The 26,357-nt window shown below is 47.2% G+C and overlaps 1 protein-coding gene and 1 long non-coding RNA gene across 2 annotated transcripts in view; both read left to right on the top strand.

Annotated features, from left to right (window-relative positions):
• Positions 1 to 20,504, top strand: part of VSTM5 (V-set and transmembrane domain containing 5) — a 29,855-nt gene extending 9,351 nt beyond the window's left edge. The window contains exons 2-4 of the mRNA XM_039223871.1: positions 19,514 to 19,840; positions 19,958 to 20,098; positions 20,228 to 20,504. Coding sequence (XP_039079802.1) covers positions 19,514 to 19,840; positions 19,958 to 20,098; positions 20,228 to 20,271 — 512 coding nt within the window. The 3' untranslated portion in view covers positions 20,272 to 20,504. The remainder of the gene's footprint in view (positions 1 to 19,513; positions 19,841 to 19,957; positions 20,099 to 20,227) is intronic.
• A 3-nt stretch (positions 20,505 to 20,507) lies between these two features.
• LOC120225685 lies at positions 20,508 to 22,736 on the top strand. The gene is made up of 2 exons (XR_005526856.1): positions 20,508 to 21,063; positions 22,409 to 22,736. It is a non-coding gene; the product is annotated as an uncharacterized LOC120225685 (long non-coding RNA).
• The last annotated feature ends 3,621 nt before the right edge of the window (positions 22,737 to 26,357 follow it).

The following is a 26,357-nucleotide window of genomic DNA, read 5'->3' as shown; positions in this document are numbered from 1 at the left end:
CTGAGTCAAGAGCTGAACTCAGCTGTCTGCGCCAACCAGGCGCCCTGATTTCCTGATGCTTTTAAAATTAGAGGTTCAATTATCTTTTGTCATTTTAATTGTTATGTGTCTTGTTGTGACCCTCCTAGGGTTAAACTTGTTAGGGGCTCTCTGTGGCTTTCTGAATCAGTAAGTCTGTTTCCTTCCCCAGATAAAGGGTTTTCAGCTGTTATTTCCTCAAATGAGTCTTCTGCCCTCTTCTCTCTCTCTTCTCTTTCTGGCATACTTAGAATGTAAATGTTATTATACTTGGTGATTTCACAGAGTTCCCTTAACCTATTCTCAATTATTATTACTTTTTCCTTTTTGCTGCTCTGCTTGGTTGCTTTTCATTACTCTGTCTGCTATTAGACTTTTGAAAAATATATTTTAACATATCTAAAGTCGGGATGCATCAATATCAAATTGATAGCTTTGCTATATAACTCTGTTGGCCTGGATGGAAGTTGAGCCCTTCCTAAGAGGATGTGTTGCTTCTGTCAGTCACCAGGAGTTTTCTTATCTAGGAAGTAGGAAAGACTTCATGGAGAAGGTGAGGGTGAGTCTTGAAATATGAGCAGTGTATACCACAGGACGAGATGGAGTAGAGAATTCTAGGGATACAGCAGGCACTCAAAAAATAGATGCCCCCTTCTGGGGCCTCACAGGGTCTGGACATGCAAACAACAGAAGGAAAAGTGTGCTGCTGCCTTACCCTGCATCTACCAGGATCTTAGCAGAAACCCCACTGAGGCCATACTGACACTGCACCCCTTGGTCGAGTGCATTTCGGAGCCCGGTCTGCCTGCACCTGTGTTTTCCCTGAAAATTGGGTTTGGGGCAGGAAAGTATTTACTTATCAAGCAGAAATGGGGGCAGGAGAGAGGCCAGATTGGCAAGTTCAAAGTTAGAAAATGGTTTTCTCCTGTAATTGGCTTGCTGGGCTGGGCAGGCACCAGTCAGCCCTGTGGGCTAAGGGGACCAGAAAGGGAGCACAGGACGTTTCTTGTTCGTGTGTGGTTCAGGAGGCACACTGCCTTTTTCTCTTGCTGAGATGCACCCTGAAGGACAGCTATGGCCTGTGCCGTGCTGACCCCAGAGGAGCCTGGCTCCTCGGGGACTTCCCGGGGAACCGTTAGCAGGCAGAAGAGGCAGAGCCTGGGGAGCTGGTCGCAGCGCCAGTGCCAGTGCTGGCTGTAAACCCTATGCACATGCAAGTGCCCATCCTCTCTGAGTGCGCAGGGCAATGAGGGTAGGCCGGCTTGGCGATCTCAGCACAGGCTGTGCGTTAAAACCCCCCGGGGGGCTTGTAAGACCTGCAGATGCTCACACCTACTCTAGAGAGCTAACTGGCATCTGCAAGGGCAGGAACCAGTACTGCTCTGTTTTGACTGTCAGGTCCTTGGGTGATCCTAATGTGTGGCCAGGCAGTGCTCCTGGACTAGGCCATTTCCAGGTCCCCTCCATTAGCCTCTTCCCATGGAAACAATCAGGAAGTGTATGTGTCCCTCCTACCTTCTGGTCTCAGAACACCCACCATTGTGAGGTCGAGCCTCGCTTATGTCTTATTTGTGGTTTTTATCCTGACAAACCTAGAGATGCCCTCCAGGTCAGGAGATGAGGCTGCCTTGCTTGGAAGCTGGGTGTGCTCAGTAAATGGTTCCTGAGTACCCACTGTGTGAGAGGCACCATGCCAGGAGCTCAGGGTACTTAGCAGTAGGGGAAGGCATGGCTCAGGGCAGGGCTGGGCCAGGGAGTCAGATCCTAACCTGATGATTGGCTGTTAGATGCCCTGAGGTCACAGAGAAAGGGATTTACTTGGCTTGTTTGGATTTGGGAAGAGGCTTCTTGAAGAGGAAACCGGGCAGGCCAAGCAGGAGGTAACCCTGTAAGCAAGGAGGGAGACAGTTCTGAGTAACAGGAGACAAGAAGCACAGACACAGTATTGCCCTCTTTTCTCCTTTGTGCCAGTAGAAGGTGACCATTCTTTAGTCAAAGCAGGTCTTCCAACACTTGGCCAATTACTTCATATGCAATCTTATAAGTTCCGTAGAGGGTAAAGGACTAGAGCTTGGGAAGGCTTTGGAGCATAGGTGGAGGGTGCTGGAATAGTTCCTCTAATAGACCCTTACTAGTGTCAGAGAATCAGGAAGGAGATGTGGGTCCCTTGGCACCAGGCAGTGGCCAGGGGAGCTCACATGAGATGCCTCCATTTGCCCTTCTCTACTAGTGTGACATCGCTGCTCCTGGCTCACCAAGGGAATGGATCACACTCCTTTTGGAAGCCAAGGCCCAGAATCAGAAGAGCGGGCTTACTCTTTCCTGTTGCCATCAACCAAGCCTTCTACGTGCTTTGGGATGGGATTTCAGGGGTTCTTGAATCAGTTTATTTCTTTATGTTGAGGAGGTCTTGGATTCAATTTGGCAGCCCCAGCCTGAACAAGCCATCCGTCATGTCACACACTGCTAGGCACTGGCCATTCAGACCTAAGTACATGTTGGGCACTCACCTCTTTCCAGCAGGGAGATGAGCGGTCAGTCCTCTGACATGAACGCAAGGCAGTCTGGGAACTATGCTAAAGGAGCCTAGCTGGCTCCCTGGCAGAGGAGGCACCTTGTGTGAGAACACACCTGAGAAAAGGGAGGAGGAAGGGTCTGAACTGAGAACAAGGTGAGAAAGGCCCAGAGGGGAGTGGTCTGTAATCTGGTGAGCTAGAATTGAGTCTTGAGTGACGGGGATGGAAAAGAAAGTTGAGAGCAAATTATTGAGGACTTTCAGAGCCGGGGAGACACAACCAAATGTGTAGTCTAGAAAGATCACTCCAGCCGACTGAAGGGAAGAAAAGCCAGTCTCTCCTGAATTTTTATATTTGCTAATAACAGTTACAAGACAACAATATGTGTGGCTGTTTATTGAGCACCTGCTTGGTGCCAGGTACTGCAATAGCAGCTTTCCACTCGCCTTCACATAACCCTGCAAATGGATATTGTTCGCTATTGGCCTCCATGATACAGATAAAGAAACTGAGGCTCGGACAGGTTGAGGAACTTGCCTCAAGATATTCATTCCATTAAGTGCTTATGGAAAGCCCACAGTACCAGGCATTGTGCTGCACCCTGGGGACTCAACATGAATAAGATGGATCTGCCCCCCTCCCAAACCTACCCCCCCCCTCCCCCGCACCGTGTTCATAGTTGACAGCTGATCGAGGAGGATGAGCCTTAATCACAAGGAATTACCATGGGCTGGGACAAGTGTGTTGATAGAGAGGAGCAAGGAGCTACGGGAACACAGAGCTGGGCCCCGTAACCCAGAGTAGAGAGATCAGGGAAGGCTTCCTGGAAGAAGTGATGTTTAAAATCTACAGGAGAAGAGGAATCGGCCCCTTAGTTGAGTGTGCCTGAATCCTTTGATTGCTCTATAGCCCTCTTCCAAGGTCCTTCGGGCATCGCATAAAGTCCTCTCAAAGGACTGTTGGGAAGTCACCCCACCTCTCTTCTTCCTCAGTCCTGTTCCACACATATTAACTGCAGAATTACCTGAGAAACCCACTTGCTAGTTCTCCAGGCTGGGCGCTGGCCCACGTCCGACCACAAGTCCTGCAGCCCTGCTGTGCGGACAGAGAACCCTTGTGGCACCCGCCCCCTCCAAGGCTGTGCAGCGCCAGGTAGCTGCCTCCACCATGCCCGGCTGGCATCCTTGGCATCTGAGGAGAAATGCAGCCCATGGCTATTCAGAAAAGTTCAGCTTTCCAGCCAGGGTGGCTCTTGCTCATGGCAAAGAGGCTCCAAGAGGAATTCCACAAGCAGTCTGGTCTCTTTCCACACTTCCACGAGGAAATCACAGATTTACAAATGCTCATCCCAGTCTATACCTGCTATGTGATTTGGGCTGGATGAACTAGGTTCCTCCACCCAGCACTCCAGCTCCCGTCCCTGGTACAACTCCAGCTTCTGTTTGCACACACCCGGGGATGGGGAGCTCACTACTTCAGTAAGCAGCTCAGTGGATCTTCAAAGAATTTTCATTAATAATAGCGAATATTTATTGAGTGATCACCAAGTGTTAGAAACTGTGATAAGCTCCTTATAGTTATTGTCTCACCGAAACGTCTTTCTGCTGCAGAAGGCGGTCACAGCACTATTGTGTGCTTATTGCATAAGTACGTAACTGACACTGGAAGCCTAAGGAATTTATCCCAGATGACACAGCTATTCCCAGCAGACCTAAATTCTGACTCCGGAGTCCACAAATGCATCTATTACAACCACACGGCCTCAATTCTGTTTACCAGAACCTTCCTCGTTTCAATCTTTACTCACCGATCCTCATTCTGGCAATGACTGGGTGTCCCAAAGCTTCCGTTCTCCAAGATGAGAGGTTCTGCGGCAGAGGCGGTTCCCCTGGGTGGCTTAAGTGATGTTAGCAGTGTTGAGGGGGGCGTTGGCCTGCCGGGATCCTGGGAGCATCCTCAGTGCCCCCTGTGCACTCAGCGCTTACAGAGTCATAGCTACCAAAGCTCTGAGCATGTGGTCCCGGGAGCAGCAGCAGCATTACCTAGAAACCTGTCAGAAATGCAAACTCTGAGGTCTCATCCCTAAACCTGCTGAATGAGAAATAGGATGGGTCCTAGCAACTGTATTTTACTTTTTAAATGTGTATTTATTTATTTTTGAGAGAGAGTGTGAGCAAGGGAGGGTCCGAGAGAGAGAGAGAGAGAGAGGGAAACAGAGAATCCAAAGCAGGCGCTGCACGGTCCGCCCCATGCGGGACTCGAACTCACGAACGAACCGTGAGCTCATGACCTGAGCCGAAGTCGGACGCTTAACTGACTGGGCCATCCAGGAGCCCATTGCAGTTGTATTTTAACAAGCCCTCCGGTGATTCTGGTCCAGCTAAATGTTGAGAACCACTGCATTATAGCCTTGGAGAAAGGGGAGGGGCAAATGGAATTACTTAACTTTCCTCCCAAGCCCCCAAAGGATCACTAACAATAATAAAATTTGCGGGATGCCAGAAAAAATTCCTTTCTCAGGGAAAGGGCTGGCGCAGGTGCCTCAACACGTCCCTCTTCCACGTGGCAGCCCTTGATTGCTTTGGCCTGAGGCTTTGTTAAGTGCCCCTTGGAAGGGTTATGAGCTTCAGCTGCCAACACCTTAGTGTGGATTCACTCAGTAGTTACCAATCTTGGCGGCACACGGGAATAACATGTGAACTTTTGTTTTTTATTTTTCTAAAGCGTATTTATTTATTTTGAAAGACAGCATGGAGAAGGGGCAGAGAGAGAGGGAGAGAGAGAGAATCCCAAGCAGGCTCTGCACTGCCATTGCATAGCCCAATATGGGGCTCAGACTCACGAACGGAACCATGAGATCAGGACCCTAGCCGAAATCAAGAGTCAGATGCCTAATCCACTGAGCCACCTACACGCACCCACATGGAGTCTTTTAAAGATCACAGAGGCTTTGGTCCCTCCTTCCTCTCCCCCTCAAAGATTCAGAATACTCCTACGCAAAGGGATAGGATTCTTTGAAGCTTCCCCAGATGATCTAATGTTCAATCAAGGATGTCAGGATCCAATCGGGCTTCTCAGCTATGGTGAATGAGTAGATTAGGTCAAGTGGCTCACTTTAGTCCGGTTAGCTGTGGCCTGGGAGGCCGGCTGAAAGGCCCTCTCCATGGAGGCTCTCAGAACAATAGCAGTGGAGCTGGACAGGCACCACATTAACTAATAATGGCCTTCCACGCAGAGTGAATGACCCGGAATTGGTGTTCTGCAAATGTTAGTCCCCGTGGCTCCCAGTCCTTGGAAGGAGACAGGATTGAATTCTCATGGCCTGGAATCAGGGCTTTGGGTGAGAAATCAGGGAAGGGAGCTCCCTCTGGGCCCTTTGGAAATGTTCCTGGCTCTCGGGTTCTCACAGCCTTAAGGGTTTTTTTGTTTGTTTGTTTTAATTGGATCACGGACAGCCAAGCCTTGATGGTCCCTAATCACAGATGAGGAAATGGAGGGGGCAGAGAGATAAAAAGGGCTTTGCGGAGTCACCCAGCCAGGGCGTGGTGCCACCCTAACAGCTCCTGTGCCTTCTGGCTACACAGCGTGTGAGTGGGGCGGCCTTCCCCGTGCTTCCCGGGCCCGCATCCTGCCCTCCTGTGCCGCCCCCGGCTCCGCCAGGCAGGTGTGCCTTCTCAGCCTCTGAGGAAGCCTGCGGAGTTTCCACTCTGTGGTCAGAGAAGGAGCCAGAAGGGACCCCAGGATTCCCCGGCGAGTGTGGCAGTCCAGAAGGCACAGGTGTGTTTCAGGTAGGAGAGGGGGTCAGTCAGCCGTGCCCAGGAGGAGAAGGCCATTTGCTGAGAATGAGGAGGTATTTGGACGTCTAAAGAGATCGGATTGGTCATAGTAATTGTGGAAAAGGAGTAAATTCACAAAAAAAAGCGCTGTGAGGCTGGCAGTACGGAGGGCCCCCTCAAATTTGAGGATCACGAATGTGTGCTGGAAACCGCGTGCACTGTTCTGGAGGGGTCTGTTGCGGGACATTCTCCCGCAGGGTTGGCTGCTCAGGTTTGAGCAGAGAGGAAGTAGAGATCTGTGGACTCAGACTCGGCAGATATGATGAAACCACAAGAGGCCAGTGGTGTTGAAAGAACTGGCGAGAGTGCTTGGAACATGACAGGCCACGGAACCCAGGATGGCTAGGGAGGGAAGTGAGGATTATGGGTGGCGAAAAGTGGAAAGGGTGGGAAGAGAAGGACCCAAGAGGCCGGTGGGAGCAGCTGAAGAGTAAACAGTAATCAGAGAAGGCTGTGGTCAGAGTGGGCTGCTTTACTGGAGGCTGAGGGAGAATGTTCTGGTAGACAAGGGTGCTAGACGGCTTGTCCAGGGGGCTGATGGAGGTACTTACAATGATGCCATGCCCCACGGGAGAGCTGCCAATGTGTTTGAAGAATGAAGAAGAAGGGTGCCTGGGTGGCTCAGTTGGTTAAACGTCCAACTTTCAGCTCAGATCATGATCTCACAGTTGTGGGATCAAGCTCCGCGTCGGGTTCTGTGTTGAGTGTTGGAGCCTGCTTAGGATTCTCTCTCTCTCTCTTTCTCTCTCTCTCTCTCTCTCTCTCTCTCTGTGTGTGTGTGTGTGTGTCTGTGTCTGTGTCTGTGTCTCAAAAAAAAAAAAAAAGAAAGACTGGGGGATTTCTCATGCTGTTTAGAGGAGGGGGTAGAATAACTTCAAGGGAAGTGATTGTCTAAACCAGTGCTGTCTAAAAAGAAATATAATGCAAGCCATATATGTAATTTTAAATTTTCTAGTGGCCACATCAAAAAGGTAAAAAGAAACAGGTGTAATTTAACAATATATTTTTAACCCAATATATTCAAGGTATTATCTCAACATGTAGTCAATGTAAAAAAGTTACTCATGAGATATTTTGCATTCTGTTTCACATACTAAATGCTGCCTTTAAAATCCGGGATGTATGTACACTTAGGCCACATTTCAGTTTGGACGGGCCAATTCCAAGTGCCCAGTCGCTACATGGGTGGCTAGCAGCCCCCTGTACCGGCAAGCCCAGCTCAGGACTGTTGCCTCTGGTGACATGGGCCTCACGGGCCTCTACCAGCACTGAGCCATGTGCAATTTGGGGAAATATAAAAGAAGTGTAAAAATCCACCTCTGTACTCAGTGTTTTACTTTTATTAGAGGCGGCTGTGGGACATGGAAAGTGCCTTGGGTAACGGGGGCGCCTGAGTGGCTCAGTCAGCTGAGGGTCTGACTTCAGCTCAGGTTATGATCTCAGGGTTCATGAGTTCGAGCCCCACATCAGGCTCACTTTTGTCAGTCTGTCAGCGCAGAGCCCGCTTCAGAGCCTCTATCTCACTCTCCCGGTCCCTCCCCCACTTACAAGAAAAGAAAGTGCCTTGGGTTCTGGCCTCAGCTCTGATTTTCTAGTTGCTGAGAGTTTGTGCCTCTGGGCCCCTGTGTCCTCATCCGTAAAGTAATGATCAAGCAAGCAAGTGAAGCATAGTTCTTTTTTTCTTTTTAATAGTTTATGTATTTATTTTGAGGAGGGCATGTGGTGGGGAGTCTTGATCTCAGGAACCTTGAGATCATGACTTGAGCTGAAATCAAGAGTGGACGCTCAACCCGTGAAGCCTATTAACCCAAGTCTCCTGCCTGCCTCCCAGGTGGAGATAGTGCATGTGAACTACTAATATTTTCAAATGTGAAAAATCTGTGGCTCAGGTTGGCACACAATATAATTATTTTTAGGATCATTCCATTTTTATTTTTTAAGTAATTCACAACCTTGATAAAATAGTCCAACTGTCCAAAAGGGTATAAAGTGAAGTGTAAGGCTTTCTTCCACCCCAGACACCCAGTCTGTCGCCAAGATCCTTTCAGAGATTTTCTATGTCGTTATGTGGATAACCCTACGTGTGTGTGTGTGTATGCGTATTGTTACTTACATGGAAATATCCTCTATATACTGTTCTGCCTTATGCTTTTTCATTATTTCTGAGATAACTGAATATCAGTGTATATAGATGTATCTCATTCTTTAAATGTCTCTGTAGTACTAGAATATGAATATTGATAATTTTGTTTGACCAGTTGTGACACAGTAAGAAATACATTATCTGGTCGCCCCTCCATGGTTCCTGACACAGAGTCCCTAATATCATAATCATTTACTGGGTGACAGGAGCACTTCCTGTTATAATATTTGGTCTTGCCCCGTGGTTCCTGACACAAAAGCTAACTGAGAGCCTTGGAATCCCCCAGAGTGATAAGTCTATCTTTTTGTTTGCCGATGAGGTGACATTTGGAAGATAAAGGCTGATTGGTAGAGTAGCTAACCATGGGATTAGAGTTAGAACTTTCAGCCCTCTCCCCTCCTTCCACTACAGCCTCTGGAAATAGGTTATGGATTAAGTCAGTAACCAAAGAACAGTGATTTCATCAGTTCTTCCCAAGTAAGGGAACTTCCCCCAAAATGCTCACTGAAGAATCTTGGAGAGCTTCTGGATTGGCGAGCTCAACAACATGCTGGGAGGGTGGCACACCCGGAGAGGGCATGGAGGTTCCACGCCCCTTCCCACACACCTGCCTATTCATCTCTTCCGTGTCCTTCTTCCTGAGTTATATCCTTTATTTCAAAAAACAGATAATAGCAAAGTGCTTTCCTGAATTCTGTGAGCCATTTTAGAAAATTATTGTACCTGAGGAGGGGGTGATGGAAACCTCTGATTTATAGCCAGCTGGTCAGAAGTACAGGAGTGCCTGGGGCGCCTGGGGGGGCTCAGTTGATTAAACATCCAACTCTTGATTTCAGCTTAGGTCCTGATCTCAAGGTTCGTGAGGTCAAGGCCCACTTTGGGCTCTGTGCTTACAGTGCGGACCTTGCTTGGGATTATGTATCTCCATTTCTCTCTGCTCCCTCCTCTCCCCCTTCTCCGACATTTTTAAAAAAGGAAATATGGGAGGCCTGGACTTGTGTTTGGTGTCTGACATGGGGGTGGTCTCATAAGACTGAGTCCTTTACCTGTGGGGTGTGCGCTAACTCCAAGTAGTTGGTGTCAGAAGTGTTATGAGTAGTGTAAGAGCCTGGTGTCCCTTACCGGTCCCTTACCAGTGAGCACACAGGATGCCTCCAATCTTTTGCTACTATGGTCAACTACACTGTGCTTCAGTAAAAAAGCATACATTTTTGTGCCCTTATTGGAGTATGATCAGTTCATAAAAGTGGAATTTCTGGGTCAAGAGGTATGTGCTAATACTATTTTTACAGATTTTACCATATTGCCCTCCAAGAAGGTTACACCCATTTACAATCCCCACAGTAACGTTGAAGTATAACCTCATCCTGCTTCTGACCGCATAACGTTATCAGGCTGCTTCACCTTTCCCAGCTGATAGTGGCCAAGTCATTCAACTTTCCCAGCCAGGGTTGTCCTGGGCTTTGATAATTGCATACCACAGTTGGTATGGCAGCTATTGCTATTTTGGAGTGATTTTCTTCTTTTCTTGGTTGGGGTACAGCTACAGGAATCTGATGAAGGGGAGCACTCTGCAAGTCTCTGCAAGTCTCTGCCTAAACCTACATCCGTCCATACTGTTTGGATTTGGCTGACAACTGGGTGACTCCTCATACAGCAGGATGATCAGGGGTGAGCTGAGCTTTGGTCCCTGAGTAATCAGGCCCTGAGAGGGGGAGTTCCTACCTGAGCTAACAGGAGGGATAGATACCCTGTAACCTGGGCACATGTTCGTCCTCAACACCATTCATGGCATCTAAACCCAAAAGCCAATGTTTAGGGTTGCTGTGTTGGCCTCCTACCATAGAATGGTCTCCAAAATTCCAGGCTCACTTGTTTCAAGAATGGCACAAGTTAGGGCTGCATTGGTGGCTCAGTTGGTCAAGTATCCAACTTCAGCTCAGGTCATGATCTTGTGGTTCATGGGTTCGAATCCCACATTGGCTCTGTGCTGACAGCTCAGAGGCCTGGAACCTGCTTTGTATTCTGTGTCTCCCTCTCTCTCTGCACCCTCCCCCCCCACACACACTCTGTCTCTCTCTGTCAAAAATAAACAAACATTAAAAAAGAGAAGGACACAAGTTAGGCAGCAATGTGAATATTTTAGTTGCAGCTGAAAACTGCTGTTTCTCCTCTGAGCTACTTGACCCTCAGCAGACTTGGGGCTGGGAAAGGTGGCCTCACCAGCGTCTCTCTCAGCTCAGCAGAGATCTTCCTGTTCCTGCTGACTCCAAAGGGGCAGCAGTTTGACAGGCAGGGCACACATGCCTTTATTCGTTCATTCCAGTATATTGTGAGTGCCCACAAAGTGCCAGGCACTGGGCTGGGCTCTGGGGCTTCTTGAGATGACTGGAAACGAGTTCCAGGCAAACCTGTGCACATGTGCACTTCCTGCTGGCCTTGCTCCCCCCAGTGCAGACCAGAGCCAGTGCCTGGGGCTGTTCCTGACTGTTTGGGCTCAGTCGTGGGTTGCCCTGAAGGTGTGTAGGCCAGGTGCATGGGGCAGACAGCAGGCAGTGTGAGCAATGTGTGTTAATGTGCTGCCAGATTGCCCTCTGGGAAGCCCAGTCCAGGTCATGCTGTGCCTCTGTTGAAATACCATCTGAGCGGTGCCTGGATGGCTCAGTCAGTTGAGCATCCAACTTTGGCTCAGGTTTGTGGGTTCAAGCCCCATAGAAGGCTCTGTGCTGACAGCTCAGAGCCTGGAGGCTGCTTCAGATTTTGTATCTCCCTCTCTCTCTACTCCTCCCCCACTCATGCTCGCTCTCGCTCTCAAAAATAAACATATTAATTAGTTAATTAATTAAAAAGAAATGCCGGGGTGCCTGGGTGGCTTAGTCGGTTAAGCGTCCGACTTTCGCTTAGGTCATGATCTCATGGTTCGTGGGTTCGAGCCCCGCGTCGGGCTCTGTGCTGACTGCCAGCTCAGAGCCTGGAGCCTGTTTCAGTCTGTGACTCCCTCTCTCTCTGACCCTCCCCTGCTCACGCTGTCTCTCTCCTAGAAATAAATAAAACATTAAAAAAAAAATTTTTTTTAAATTAAAAATAAAAAAAATAAATAGAAATAAATGCCATCTGAGGTCCTCTCTGCCTGAGGGCTAACTCCCTCAGATAATCTCCAGCTTGCTACAGATTCCTTGGGCACCTGCACTTCTTACTCAGCAGGGCCTGAGCTGAGGATCCTTCCTGCCTCCCTGGGTGGGTTCGCTGTTCTCCCAGCCAGATGGCACTTCCTCCCTCTCGCAGAATTCAAAATTTTTATTCTTCAAGGCTCTGTTTCTTTTTCTTTTTCTTTTTAGGTTTATTTATTTATTTTGAGGGAGAGAGGGCATGAGCGTGAGAGAGGCAGAGAGAGAGAGAGAAAGAGAGAGAGGGAATCTCAAGTAGGCTCTAGGCTCTGTGCTATCGGTGTGGAGCCCAAGGTGGGGCTAGAACCTATGAACCTGAGCTGAAATCAAGAGTTGGACGCTTGACCAACTGAGCTGCCCAGGTGCCTCACAGCTTCGTTTTCCGGAGTGTCTGGCTTCTCCCTTCCCCGGCTCCTGCACACTTCCTGGTTCGTTACCGGGACAGTTGAAAAGCACAATGGATTTCACTCTTAGCTCAGCCTTTTACTGTGACATTGCACAAATTCTGTAACCTCAGCAAACTGACATTTGCTGCTCTGTCAAATGGGGATAATAATAATAATACTGTTCACCAGGCCAGCACCCGCTCGCCAGCGCCCTGCTGCAGAGAACGCAATAGCGGTTGGGGGTGGCATTCAGTGACTGGGGGGGTGCAGTGGGAGATGCGTTAGGACGCCAGAGAATTAAGGGAAGAGTGGCTTTGGTCCTTCCTTGCCTCTGCACTCCACCCCTTGGTGCCTCAGGAATCAGCTCTTGTGTACCTTGGAATTTTCTCTTTGCTCTTGAACATTTCTGTGAGTCTCAGGCAGTCCTGGTTTGCTTCTAACACTGAAACTCCCCAATCCTGGGAAAACTCCTGGGCACACTGAGAGGGTTGGTCACCCCAAGGCTAGCGACACAGACCTGAGCCGAGGAGAGCAAGCGCGGGTGTCTGAGTGCTGTGCCCTGCTGGGCCTCACACCTGACCTGTCACCCCGGCCTCACAGCCTTCGTCTGGAGGCTTTCCCGTCCTCGTTCCACATCACAGGACACTGAGGCTCTCGAAGGTGAAAAGGTGAGAAGATTTCTCCACAGGGCGTTTCTCCATGGGTCGGACGCCCCACCCCCAGGTTGACCCCCGTGGGTCTGCTCACACCATGTGCCGCCACCACACCTCTTGTCGCGAGCTTCATCGCCTGGCGCCCGGCTCCAGCGGTGTCCCTGATGTAGGCTTTCTGACTTCCAGTTTACTGCTCACCGGCCTGCTGAGTGTGGGTGACGGCAACCCTTGCTGCCTCTCGGCCGCGTCGCGTGGTCTCGTTGGCTACACCAGTGGCTTTCTAGATCACGTGAGTTGTCCCAATGAAGCCTCTCCTCCATGACTCCTGAAACCCAGAGTCCCCACCAGCCATCCGTCTATCAGTTGATACCCTTGTTCATCGAAACTGTGGTCTGAATAGGATTGACCTTTACTGCGATTTCAGGAAATAGATCTATCCGAAATCCTCAGTATTTTAAAGCAGCAAAATACAACCTCCGTAATTGATTTGTCAGAAAAGGAGTAAGGAAGGAACCATTCTGAGTAGTATATTCCAGCCCATACCTGGTAGCTGATTTCTGCTGGTACTTTCCTTCTGATTAGTCTCTTTTTTAAAATGTTTATTTATTTTGAGAAAGCGTGCACCGTGGAGGGGCAGAGAGAGGGAGGGAGAGAGAATCCCAAGCAGGTTCTGTGCTGTCAGCCCAGACACAGGGCTCAGTTTCACCAATTGTGAGATCATGACCTGGGCTGAAATCAAGAGTCAGAGGCACGCCTCCCTCTGATTAGTTCTAAGTGGGTCTTCCCAGTACCAGGAAGTCAGGTTTTCAGGGAGCCCCTTGGTTCAGGTTCTAGTGACTTCTACTTGTTAAAATCTTTAATTCTGTGACTCCTTCCTTAAAGGAGGCATCTGCATCTGGGAAGTGGGTGGAATTTAGTTCTTCTCTGCTTTTCAACATAGAAAACAAGTGAAGATATAAAGCAAGGTCAGCTTTTAAACTTTCTTTAAACTTTGTCCACCAGATTGCTTGGTCTAATCAGGAGAACCTTAAAAAATTTTTTTGGAATACCTTTTATTTTGTTATTCAATAAATAACTGAAATTCAAAAATTATATAAATGTATCATTTGGAAAATAAAATTCCATGGCCATCCAACCTCTAAGGGGAAATCCCTGTTGACAGTTAACGTAACTTAGTACATTTTTCTGTTTGTAATAAGTACATATTTATAGAAACATAAATAAGATCATACTAGGCTCCTTTATAAATCTGTTTTTTTAACTTAGTAACATGTTGTACATACTTTTTCTCATCTGTGCAAAACTTATCCTTGTTAATGGCTGCCTGGCATCCATTTTACAAGTGAAATCTGATGTATTGCACCAATCTCCTAGAACAGAGCATTTGAGCCAGGTCTGAGTGTTGGTCTAGCTACTGCCTCTAGACTTGTTCTGAATGATCTTAGCATGAGGCGCAGAGGCGATTACTCATTAATTTGACTTTTTAAACAGGTGACAAGCAGTTTGTCTTTAAATTCTTAGAACTGTTAATTTTCCATCCTATTATAGCTAGATAGGAAGAGGAACTCTTTGTTCCAAAAACCTGGTTAAATGCCTGGTTGGTTTGATTACGAGGAGGTTTTAATTTTAAAATCTTTATTGTTTATTTTAAGTTTATTTATTTATTTTAGTGATCTCTCACTCAATGCGGGGCTTGAACTCACAGTCCTGAGATCAAGAGTTGCATGCTTCCCCGACTGAGCCAGCCAGATACCCCAGGAGGAGGTTTCTATGGTCAAAGGAAAATGCAGAAGCCAACAAAGATTAGTTGGTCAATTTTCAGCTGTATCAGCATCTCAAACACTTGGGCTCGTTATTTTTGTGTGTTTGCTTTTCAGTTTTGCTATTTCTTGGACCAGAGTACCTAAAGGGCTCAAAATGAAGGCCCCTAAGGGTACTAGAAGGACTGGCACTATCCCAGGAAACTAATCTAGCAGTAACCTTGACCACTATGTTTAACATGAGTGTACGTGAAATACACATATGTTGCAATGCAGATTTGTCGCTAGTTCTAAATATAGTTCTCCAAATCTTACGGTAATCATATTCCAGCTGCTCATATTTGGGGTCAGAGAATCTGAAAACGTAGATAAATAGACAATCGTCACTAAGTGAAGTAGGAAAAACAGAGTTTTTTGTATGTTTGCTCTTTTAATGGAAGTATAGTTGACGTAAGATGTTACCCTAGTTTCACATACACAACACAGTGAGATTGCACAGGTCTCTATGTCATGCTGTTCTCACCACAAGTGTAGTCACCATCTGTCACCATACAATGCTATTGCATTGACTACATTCCCTGTGCTGTACCTTTCATCCCTGTGACTTAGCCCGTACCTACAAGCCTGTACCTTCCTCTGCCCTTCACCCATTTTACCCATCTCCTTACCCTCCCCTCTGGAAACTATCAATTTCTTCTCAGTATTTATGGGCTTGTTTCTACTTTTTGTTTGGTCATTTGTTTTGTGTTTCAAATTTTACCTATAGGTGAAATCATTTGGTATTTGAATTTCTCTGTCTGACTTATTTCATTTAGCATCATACCCTGTAGGTCCATCTGTATTGTCGCAAATGGCAAGATCTCATTCTTTTTTATGACTACTATTCCACTGTGTGTGTGTGTGTGTGTTTTCCAAACATTTTTCGATTGTTGTGTTTTTGTTCTTGTCTCTATAGATAGTTTTTATTTCCTTCTTGATTTCTTCATTGAGGTCTTTCACCTCCCTGATTAGGTTTACCCCTAGGTATTTTAGTCTTTGTAAATGGAATGTTTTCTTAATTTCTATTTGTGCTACTTTATCATAGTGTGTAGAAATGCAACAGATTTCTATATATTCTATATTCAGCAGTTATGGAATTCATTTAATATTTTTAATGTTTTGGTGGTGGCTTTAGGGGAAAACAAAGAGCTTTGAATAAGACAAACTGCACTTAATTCCCATCCTTTCCATTTCCTAGCTCCATGGGCATGTTGGTGACTCATGTAAAAAGTTAGGGGAGGCTTGGTAAGCGCATAGAATGCATTATAGTAAGAATGCATTATTAGGCACGTGAAGTCTTGCCTAACTTATAGTTCTCTTTCCTACTTGTGTGTCACCTTTTAAATGTGCTAATTTTTCAAACCACTTTAGCAGCAACGTTTCTATCAGGAAAGCTCACCCTTCTTGTTGCCAGAAGTATTTTGCCGTTCACTCATTCACTCATTCACTCAACAGAGATTTACTTACCAATCCCTATGTGTCAGGAATTGTGTTGGGAGACACAAAGATGAAGAAAATACAGAAGTCCTGCCCTCTAAGGGCTGACCTGGAATTTGACCTCTGTTTTCTTCCCGAGAGATAGGGAGCAAATGTGGCAAAATGTTAATAATTAGTGAATTAAGGAGAGGGTACACATTCATTGTACTTGCCTTTCAACGTTTCTGTGAATTTAACATGTTTTAAAACCCAGAGTTGGGAGAAAATGTATTTCTGTTACACGGTGGTTGTAACCCCTGGAAACCATTATTACCTCCCAGTGTTTCAGCATTATTTCGTGTCACCTAGCCAAAGCCTTTAGGAGAGGCACACTACTGGAAAGTGCTGGGGATGGGAGATGGCAGTGAGAAAGGCCTGGAAAAGTTAACAGGTGTGGTTACCTGGAGCCACACAGCAGGGGCCTTGGGGCACCTGGACACCCAGAGATTGAGGGGGCCAAACAGGAAGTGGAGGGTGGAAGCCAGGGGATGGGCTCCAAGGATAAATCCTGCCCTGTTCGTTATCCAGTGGCTGGCCAGCTCTGACCGGTCTTCTCGGGGAGGGTGTGGGGGCATTTGTCACATTCTGTGCTCTCCACTGCCAACCACTGATGACTGATTTGAGCCTAGAGATTGTGTGTACTTCGGAGCCAGCGCGGCCCTTGTGAGACTCTCAGCCTTGCGGAATGAACTTGGACAAGCTAGTTTGTCCTGTCTACAGGTTTTGCTCCATTCTCGACAGAATTGCAGTAGGTTGTGTGTGAGACATTAACGAGACGATTTGTGCAGAGTGGTTGCATAGGGCCTGTGCATGGCACCCCTTACGACATGTATGATGGCATATATATATGACCTTAGTCAACGGCACTATGACACACTTGCCCAGAAGCCTCTGCTTGACGCCTCTTTGCCTCACCCCTCCCGCATCTAGTTCATCGGCATGCTTCTCCTCCCTGCTTCCAAATACATATCCTGAATCTGACCACCAGTGACACCCAGTGAGGCTACATCTCCATCTCTTTAAAAACTTTTTTTTTATTTTTTTTAATGTTTTATTTATTTTTGAGAGAGAGACAGAGTGTGAGTAGGGGAGGGGCAGAGAGAGAGGGAGATGCAGAATCTGAAGCAAGAGCGAGGCTCTGAGCTGTCAGCACAGAGTCCAATGCGGGGCTCAAAGCCACAAACCATGAGATCATGACCTGAGCTGAAGGTGGACACTTAACCAACTGAGCCACCCAGGTGCCCCTAATGTTTGTTTGTTTATTTTATTTTACATTTTTTAATGTTTTATTTATTTCTGAGAGAGAGAGAGAGACAGCATGAGCAGGGGAAGGTCAGAGAGAGAGGGAGACACAGAAGCTGAAACAGGCTCCAGGCTCTGAGCTGTCAGCACAGAGCCTGATGCAGGGCTCGAATCCACAACTGGTGAGATCATGACCTGGGCTGAAATCAGACACTTAACTGACTGAGCCACCCAGGCGCCCCCCTAATGTTTATTTTTCAGAGAGAAAGAGAGAGAGAGAGAGAGCAGGGAAGGGGCAGAGAGAGAGGGAGACACAATTCGAAGTAGGCTCCAGGCTCTCAGCTGTCAGCATAGAGCTCGACGGGGCTCAAACCCACAGACCATGAGATCATGACCTGAGCTGAAGTCCGGCACTTAACTGAGTGAGCCACCCAGGCATCCCTACACCTCCATGTCTTATCTGTCGCCTGCAGCAGCCCCGGCTTGCTCTTCCTGCATCTGGGCTTATCCCCTTTCCCCCAGAATGTTCTCCACAGCAGACATTCTCAAGCTTGCTGGAGAATGTCCCCTCCCGCCCGAGCCCTCCTGTGGTTCCCATTAGCCGTGAATGAACCCCACTCCAGACCCTCACATCGTGGCCTGTGTCCTGCCAGCTCTCCAGCCTCACCTCTGTCTTTCCCCACTGCATCTGGGCATGCTGGCCTTCCTTTTGTCCCTCAGACACATCAGCACTCACCAACCCCTCACAGTTTCTTCACGCGCTCCCTCCTCCTGACACGCACTTCCTTCAAGTCTCCACATGTTGCCTGCCTGTCCTTCAGGTTTCCGTTCAAAGGTCATCTCCTCAAATCCTTTTGCACTGCTGGTAGGAATGCAAGCTGGTGCAGCCACTCTGGAAAACAGTGTGGAAGTTCCTCAGAAAGTTAACAGAACTACCCTGTGACCCAGCAATTGCCCTACTAGGTATTTATCCAAAGGATACAGGTGTGCTGTTTTGAAGGGGCACTTGTACCCCAATGTTTATAGCAGCGGTATCAACAGTAGTATGGAAAGAACCCATACACACACACACACACACACACACACACACACACAGTGGAGTATTACTCAGCAATCAAAAAGAATGAAATCTTGCCATTTGCAACTAGTGGATGGAACTAGAGGGTATTATGCTAAGCGAAATTAGTCAGAAAAACAAGTATCTTAGGGCTTCACTCATATATGGAATTTAAGATATAAAACAGATGAGGATAAGGGAAGGGAAGCAAAAAGAATATAAAAGCATAAGAGACTTAAATACAGAGAACAAACAGGCGTGCTGAAGGGGCTGTGCGTGGGGGGATGGGCTAGATGGTGATGGGCATTAAGGAGGGCACTGGTTGGGAAGAGCACTGGGTGTTACATGTAGGGGATGAATCACTGGATCCTATTCCTGACATCATTATTGTACTATATCCTAGTAACATGGATGTAAATTTAAGAAAAAATTTAAGTAGAAAAGAAGAGTCATCTCCTCCGCAAGGTCTTTCCTGACCATTCTCTCTAGTGCCACCTTTACCCCTCTGGTCACTACTGCCCTGTTGTATTGTTTTTAAAGTGCGTGTCATTACCTAGAATGACTTCATTTGTTTATTTCATCCTTGTGTGCCTCCCTTTTAGAATGGAGCCGCCAGGGAGGTTCACAGTTCATCCAGTAAACAGTCCCCTTGGGTCTTGTTCACAGTCTTAGACCATAACAAAATACCACAGACCGAGGGACGTAAGCAACAGAAATTTATTTTCTCATAGTTCCAGACGATAGAAAGTCCTAGATCCAGGTTCTAAGCACAGTTCAGTTTCTGGTGAGAGCTCTCTTCCTGCTTCTCGCTGCACCTCACATAGCATTTTCTCTCATTTCCGCCTCGCATTCCTGTGGAGAGGTAATGAGAGAGAGAGAGAGCTCTCTGGTGTCTTCTTCTTATGAAGACAATAATCCTATTGGATCAGGACCCCGCCCTTATGACCTCATATAACCTTGATTACCTCCTTAGCAGCTGCCATCTTCAAATACAGTCACATGGAGGTTGGGGCTCCAATATAGGACTTTCGTGATGGTGGGGTACAGTTATTCAGTCCATAACGTTCACCACTGTGATGCCCGCACCAGAACCTAGAAGACAGCCTGGCATGTGATAGGCACTCAATAAATATTTGCTACATAAATTAACGAATCGTGAAAGTCTGCTTCCCTGTAAGTTCATACAGACGTTGCCCCACACCTGGCACTCCATCCTGCAGGTCAGGGCGTGTCACTGTACATCCCCCAGTCCGCCATCAATGCCACGGTGGAAGAAGACATCTTGCTCTCAGTTGAGTACTCCTGCCACGGTGTTCCCACCATCGAATGGAAGTATACCTCCCACTGGGGGGCACAGAAGATCGTGGAGTGGAAGCCAGGCACCCAGGCCAACATCTCCCAGAGCCACAAGGACCGGCTCTGCACTTTCGACAATGGCTCCATCCAGCTCTTCAGTGTGGGCGTGAGGGATTCCGGCTACTATGTCATCACGGTGACGGAGCGTTTGGGAAGCAGCCAGTTTGGCACCATCGTCCTGCATGTGTCAGGTAAGGCTGCCCCGGGGGGAGGGGAGCTGGCACTTCTCTGAACTGCCAGCATGTGGGGGAGCCACTTCATGATATTAGAAGAGACCTTCTCTCCCCCTTGCCTTACCCGCCCTGTAGAGATCCTCTATGAAGACCTCCACTTTGTCGCTGTCTTCCTTGCTTTCCTCGCTGCTGTGGCCGCACTGTTAATCAGCCTCATGTGGGTCTGTAATAAGTGTGCATACAAATTCCAGAGGAAGAGGAGACACAAACTCAAAGGTAATTCGCTGGGCCCTGTGATAATCAAGTCGTGCTTTTAGGGCTGGAGGTGGTATGCATTATCCTGGTCTTCCAAGGAAACCACCTGTGGCTGACTGGCAACTGACCGGCTTGTCTTCTGCTTTGCAGAGAGCACGACTGAGGAGATTGAGCTGCAAGATGTGGAGTGTTAGCCAAGGCTGCGCCCAGTTACATTCCTACCTCAAGAGGAAGACAGGATTTTCCACAAAAGGCGCGAACAGGGCCAGTCCACCCGCAGAGCCTCCTGCCCCCCTGCCGTAGCCACACATTCCCGACGGTTGTTAACACAGTTGACTGCATGGACTTGAGGACTCTGGATTGGACAAAGCCCGTTCTAGTGCTTGCAGGAAGTTCAAGGAGAAGCCTGCGTGAGGGTCCGGGCCACGGCCTTGCAGACCCGCGCCAGTGGCCTCGTGCTGGCCCGGCTGCCAGCTGGCTAGGCTCTGCTGTGGCTCTGGGGGTTGCCACTGGAGGAGTCTCCACGGCCTAGGCCGGAGTGTCTCCAGGCCGAGTGTGCAGCCAGCACTGGACAGGCCCTCTCTGCTCCTTCCTGCTCGGCCGGTCGCTCCAGCCTCTGCTGCCGGAACTCCTGTGAGAAAACCCGAGGCTTTTAGATGATCTCCATGCCAAGCAGGGGAGAGAGACTGAGAGGCTGCCCCTGGGCTCTAGTGAGGTGCTCAGAGCAGGCTCCGGGTAGGCCTGGTTAGGGAGAGGGGCTCCACTTGTTCCCAAGGGACTAGTGTCTGAAGCAAGGAGCAGGGAGAAATTACCTATCTCTTCCTCTCTTAGCCCGACATGAATTGGATTTTCCCTCCTCTGGCCCCCACGTAGGCCAGTGTGAGGCACACAGACGTTCATCTCTACTGTGGGCAGCCGCTGGCCCCCCAACGGCTTCCTGACAAGCCGGGTTCTGGTCCCTGTGAAAGCGAAAGCGAGCCTGCCTGGTGAGCAATGCCCCTCTGTCACCAACACTTTGTATCAAGTCAGGCCCTTGCTCTCTCCCAAGTGGGCATAGGAACACTTGGTGCTCACCTACCTCACAGTCCGGGGGGGCGGGGGGGGGTATCAGGTGAAGCCTACGGTACCACAGGGCTCACCGAGCAATTTCAGAAAAGCAGGAGGATTCTTCAAGGATCTGGGAAGCAAAGCACTCTCCTGAGTGCTGCAAATTGATAACATGCTCTGGTGTACGGGGCTCCAGGGGGACCTGGGGACTGGAGCACAACTGGCCTGGGCTCTTAGGCTCTCAGCTTATTAGTCACTGTGTTTACTTGAAAGTTTCTCCACCCCGACTTCCATTTGGCAAGCTCTAAAGTAGGCAGAATTTATTTTCATTATCCTTTCTCTCTCAGACATTCTTAGCTACAGACTAAACGCACCATCCCAGTTACGGTGGAGACTGAGGTTGGGTGCTGTGTCCTGAGCCTCCACCTGCAAATTCACCCATGCAAACGTGAAGGAGAGGGAGAGCATTCCCTTCTCTTCTCCTTATTTTTTTAATTATTTATTTATTTTAAATATTTTTATTTATTTCTAGGAGAGAGAGAGAGAGACAGTGTGAGCAGGGGAGGGTCAGAGAGAGAGGGAGACACAGACTCTGAAATAGGCTCCAGGCTCTGAGCTGGCAGTCAGCACAGAGCCCGATGCGGGGCTCGAACCCACGAACCGCGAGATCATGACCTAAGCGAAAGTCGGACGCTTAACCGACTAAGCCACCCAGGCGCCCCGCCCTTCTCTTCTCTTTAAAAAAAAAAAAAAGTTTGTTTTTGAGAGAGAGAGAGAGGTGGGGGGAGGGGCAGAGAAAGAGGGAGACAGAAGATTCAAAATGGGCTCTGTGCTGACAGCACACAGCCCGAGTTGGGGTATGAACTCATGAACCATGAGATCATGACCTGAGCCGAAGTGCCATGCTTAACCGACTGTTCCACTAGGTGCCCCTCTCTTCTCTTTAAGTCCCCAGAGTCCACATCTTTTCTACTTCCCATGTGGCAAATAGGCGGCCTGGAGAAGTTAGGCCTTTCTGTGAATAATCCGGGATTACAAGAAGGGATCTTTCGGAGTTGTCAGACAGGAGCTCTGTGATCTTCGAGAAAGACTAATAAACCCCAGGCTACCTCCTGGGCACAACCTGTAAACACGCATACCTGTGCCTTTTCCCCAGGCAGCAGAGGGACCAGTCCCCTGCAGGGACGGGTTCCTCAGACACGTCCCCGCTAGCATGAAGAAGAGTACTGAAGTAAAAAGGGGGTCAAGGATAATCTGATTAGTTCTTTCTTGTCTTTCTCACAGAAAGCCCATCAGCAGGAAACCCGTTTGGATCTGGACGGCTGCTGGAGCATTGTGTGTGCTCTTTTATACTACCTGCTTTCCAGAACTGTACTTCTCAGCTTGTCAGAAGCCAGGGGTGGTAATCTCCAGAATAAAAGGAGAAATGGAAGTGAGAGGCCTCCATGGGTAAACCCAAATTTAAACTAAACTGCCTCCGCCCCAAAGCTCCCAAGAAGTTCTTCCCCCTGGCTTTCCATTTCTTTATTTTGCACTTTGAAAGCTCCCTCCATCCTGAACATTCTTGTGGAAAGTATTTGATTCCAGGGTCCGAAGTGTTTTTTGTCTATTTAAAAAAAAAAAAAAAAAATGAAATTCTAGAGGTTGGCCACTGGAAATGTAAAGCTATAAGTTATGTTTTAAACTGTGAAAAAAAATTGTTTTAAAGAACAAATAAAGCCTGAAAATAAAGCCCTGGCCCTTTGTGTGTGGAGTCCAGCCCTGCCAAGCACTCAGAGGCCTTGGGTGAGGTTTCCATCATCTGTGGGCATTAGCAAAACCCTCAGCCACAGCGTGGGTCAGGCACAGTTTTTAAACAAGCGAACTGTAAACATTTTTTAGCGATTCTGAAAAACACCTGCCCATCATCCTGCCCTGTGTCTTCCCAGAAGACTAATTTGAAGTTTTTGCTTCCAGAATATTAATCATAATTCAACAGAGTCCTTTCTGCTTCCGGAAAGAGCTGAAATAAAGCTGTGACCATTGTACCGCCTCGTGCAACAGTGCGTAAGATGCCGCAGGGAACATAGTATGCTCTGTCAACAGAACGTCCTTTCAGATTGTGATCTAAGAAAATTAAAAAGGTATACACACTGTACTTTTTCATTTCATGGTGTCCCGGGTACGGAAGGAGGCGGAGGCCCACGTATAGCACGCCACACCCCCCTTGGGGTAGAAATCACATGAAGGTGAGGAGCCGGGCAGTGCGAGATAGCCAGGCTGAGACCTGCCCTATCAGGAGCCTGCTGTCAAACCGTGGGGCAAGGGAACCCTCCCTCTGCCATCGGTTTCACATCCCAGCCTGGGTTTCTTCAGCTGCTGCCGGGAAGCATCGGGCACCTCTCTGGTTTAGGGATGCAGAGTCAGCCCTGTGGCCACTGGGGGTGCTTCCGTCCACAACGCAACTTCTGGTGGGGTGGCGCCTATCCAGTCCAGTGTGGTGATGCTCAGGACACTACTTCCACTGCCTTTTAGAAATTGGGTGGGCGTTTGGGCTTGGTTTCATTGCGAAAGGGAGAAATCCTTCTTTAGAATTGAAGTGATACTCAAGTCTGTTTATAAAGTAAACAGTGAAATTCTCCCTCAGGTCCTACTCCCCAGAGGGAAGAGTAGTTACACTGAGGCTGTATCCTTCTAGCCTTGGGCATCTATGAACCTGTCTGTCTGTCTGTCTCTCTCTCTCTCTATATCTTACAACTGGCTTGTTTTCCCTTAAAGTTTCTTAGGCATTATTTCATGTCTCTGCCTATTCCTAAACTTCATTCTTATTGCCTGCACAGTGCAAACTCCAGCATGGATATATTACAATTGTTCACTCAAAAGGTACTTTCTATTTCAAATGATATATACAAAAATAAATATCTTGGGCTATCTTTCGTTTCAGGCAGACTTGTTCCTTCAACCATCGTGGCTTCCTCTTGTTAACTAACGCATTCAGCTCTGTTCCCTAGGAATTCTTTCCTCTTTCAGGACTTCAGAGTCAATGTTTCATGATATTGGTGGGTTTTATTGTAAAGCTTATTAGAGACTGTTTGAAGAAGGAAGAAAGAGGATTGTTCATGTAAAAGAAACACAAAGTTTTAGCTTTAGATGTGACCTTATAAAGTGGAAACACAGGTAAGTTCCATTCCTTTGATGCAACAGACCAGTGTTTGTTTACTCAGGCAGTTCTGGCCCTAAAAATGCTAAAAGTATTTTTCCTTCAGGTACCTCATGGTTTGAAAGAATTTTCCTTACCAAACACAATGAATTTATTAAATATTTAATTTTCTGTTTTGTTCATTAAAAATACAAAAGTGTCCATTAGAATTCCTGGTCAAAATGAAACTATGGGGATCACTTTGATTTGATGGCATTCTGGCAAAGAAATCTGATGGTGAAGTTCTGTGGGGTAAACATATGATCGCCTTGAGGCTTTCTCAACACAGAAACACAGATCACAGTTCTCTATTACTGCCTTTTGGGTGCTAAGGGGCTTGGACTGGGAGTATTTGTAAAGTGAGTCAAAAGAAAAGCCATGGATTGATTTAGGTAAAAGATATTATACTACTGGCCTCATCTCCACTATTGGGAAGTTCTGCAGATTATGTTGCTTTTTGGGGGGCGGGGGTTAATCTTTTCTTAAATTACATAAATAAATACAGCCAAGACTCTAAGAGAAATGTGTATTTCTCACCTCAGAAAGCACCGGTTTCTGTTTTAATTGAAGTATGATCAACATACAATATTATGGTAGTTTCAGGCATTTAATACTGGTTCAACAATTCCATACATTACTCAGTGCCCACCATATAATGTTATAGTATTAACTGTATTCCCCGTGCTGTACTTTTAATCTCGGTAATTTATTTCATATTCTGAAGTTTGTACCTTTTAATCCCCTTTATCTATTACTCCCATTGCCCCACGCATCCTCTGGCAACCACCAGTTTGTTCTCTGTATTTGAGTCTGTTTCTGTTTCTTCTTTTGTGTTTAGATTCCACGTTATGTGTGAACTCCTATGGGATTTATTTTTCTCTGACTTATTTCACTTAGCATAATACCCTCTGGGTCCAACTATGTTGTAACAAATGGCAAGATCTCATCCTTGTTTCTGGCTGTGTGAGTGTATGTGTGTTAATATATATTATGTATATTTCACACACACACACACACACACACACACACACACACACACACACACACACACCACTCTCCTTTATCCATTCATCTATTGGTGAACACTTGGGGTGCCTCTGTACCTCGGCTATAGTAAGTAATGCTAAAAGAAACAGGGGTACATATCTTTTCATTTTCTTTGGGTAAATATCCAGCAGTGCAATTACTGGATCACATGATATTTCTATTTTCAATTTTTTGAGAAACCTCCATACCATCTTCCACTGTGGTTGCACGAGTTTGCATACCCACCAACAGTGCATGAGGGGTCTGTTTCTTCCACATCCTCACCAACATTGTTATATCTGGTCCTTTTAATGCTAGGCATACTGACAGGTCTAAGGTGATGTCCCATTGTGGTTGTGATTTGCATTCTCCTGATGAGCGATGTTGAGTATCTTTTCATGTGTCTGCTGTCCATCTGTATGTCTTCTTTGGAAAAATGACTATTAAGTACCTCTGTTGCTTTTTTCTGGTTGTTTTTTTGTGGAGCTTTATCAGTTCTTTATATATTTTGGATATTAACCCCTTATTGGATATTGGATAGATCACTTGCAAATATCTTCAATAGGTTGCATTTTTGTTTTGTTGATAGTTTTCCTTTGCTGTGCAGAAGCTTTTTATTTTGATGAAGGCTCAGTAGTTGTTGTTTTTTTCCCTGCTTTTGTTTCCCTTGCCTAAGGAGACATATCCTTAAATATTTGCTAAGGCCAACATCCAAGCGATCAGTACCTATGTTTTATTTTAGTTTTATGGTTCTCATATTTAGGTCTTTAACTCATTTGAGTTAATTTTGTGTGGGGTGAAAGAAAGTGGTTCCATTTGATTCTTCTGCCTATAGCTGCCCAGTTTTCCCAACACCACCACCAGTTGTTGAAGGGACGGTCTTTTTCCTATTGCATATTCCTGCCACCTTTGTTATAGATTAACTGACCATGTAACTCTGGGTTTCTCTCTATCCTGTTCTTTATCTCAAACTTCTCCCTCATCTATCATTTCAAGCCACATATAGTCTGTTCTACAACAGATGTTTCA

Source organism: Hyaena hyaena, unplaced genomic scaffold (assembly GCF_003009895.1).
Source record: "Hyaena hyaena isolate Hyena2069 unplaced genomic scaffold, ASM300989v1 scaffold_1478, whole genome shotgun sequence".
NCBI classification, from domain to species: Eukaryota; Metazoa; Chordata; class Mammalia; order Carnivora; family Hyaenidae; genus Hyaena; species Hyaena hyaena.
This window is presented reverse-complemented; position numbering and strand designations above follow the sequence as displayed.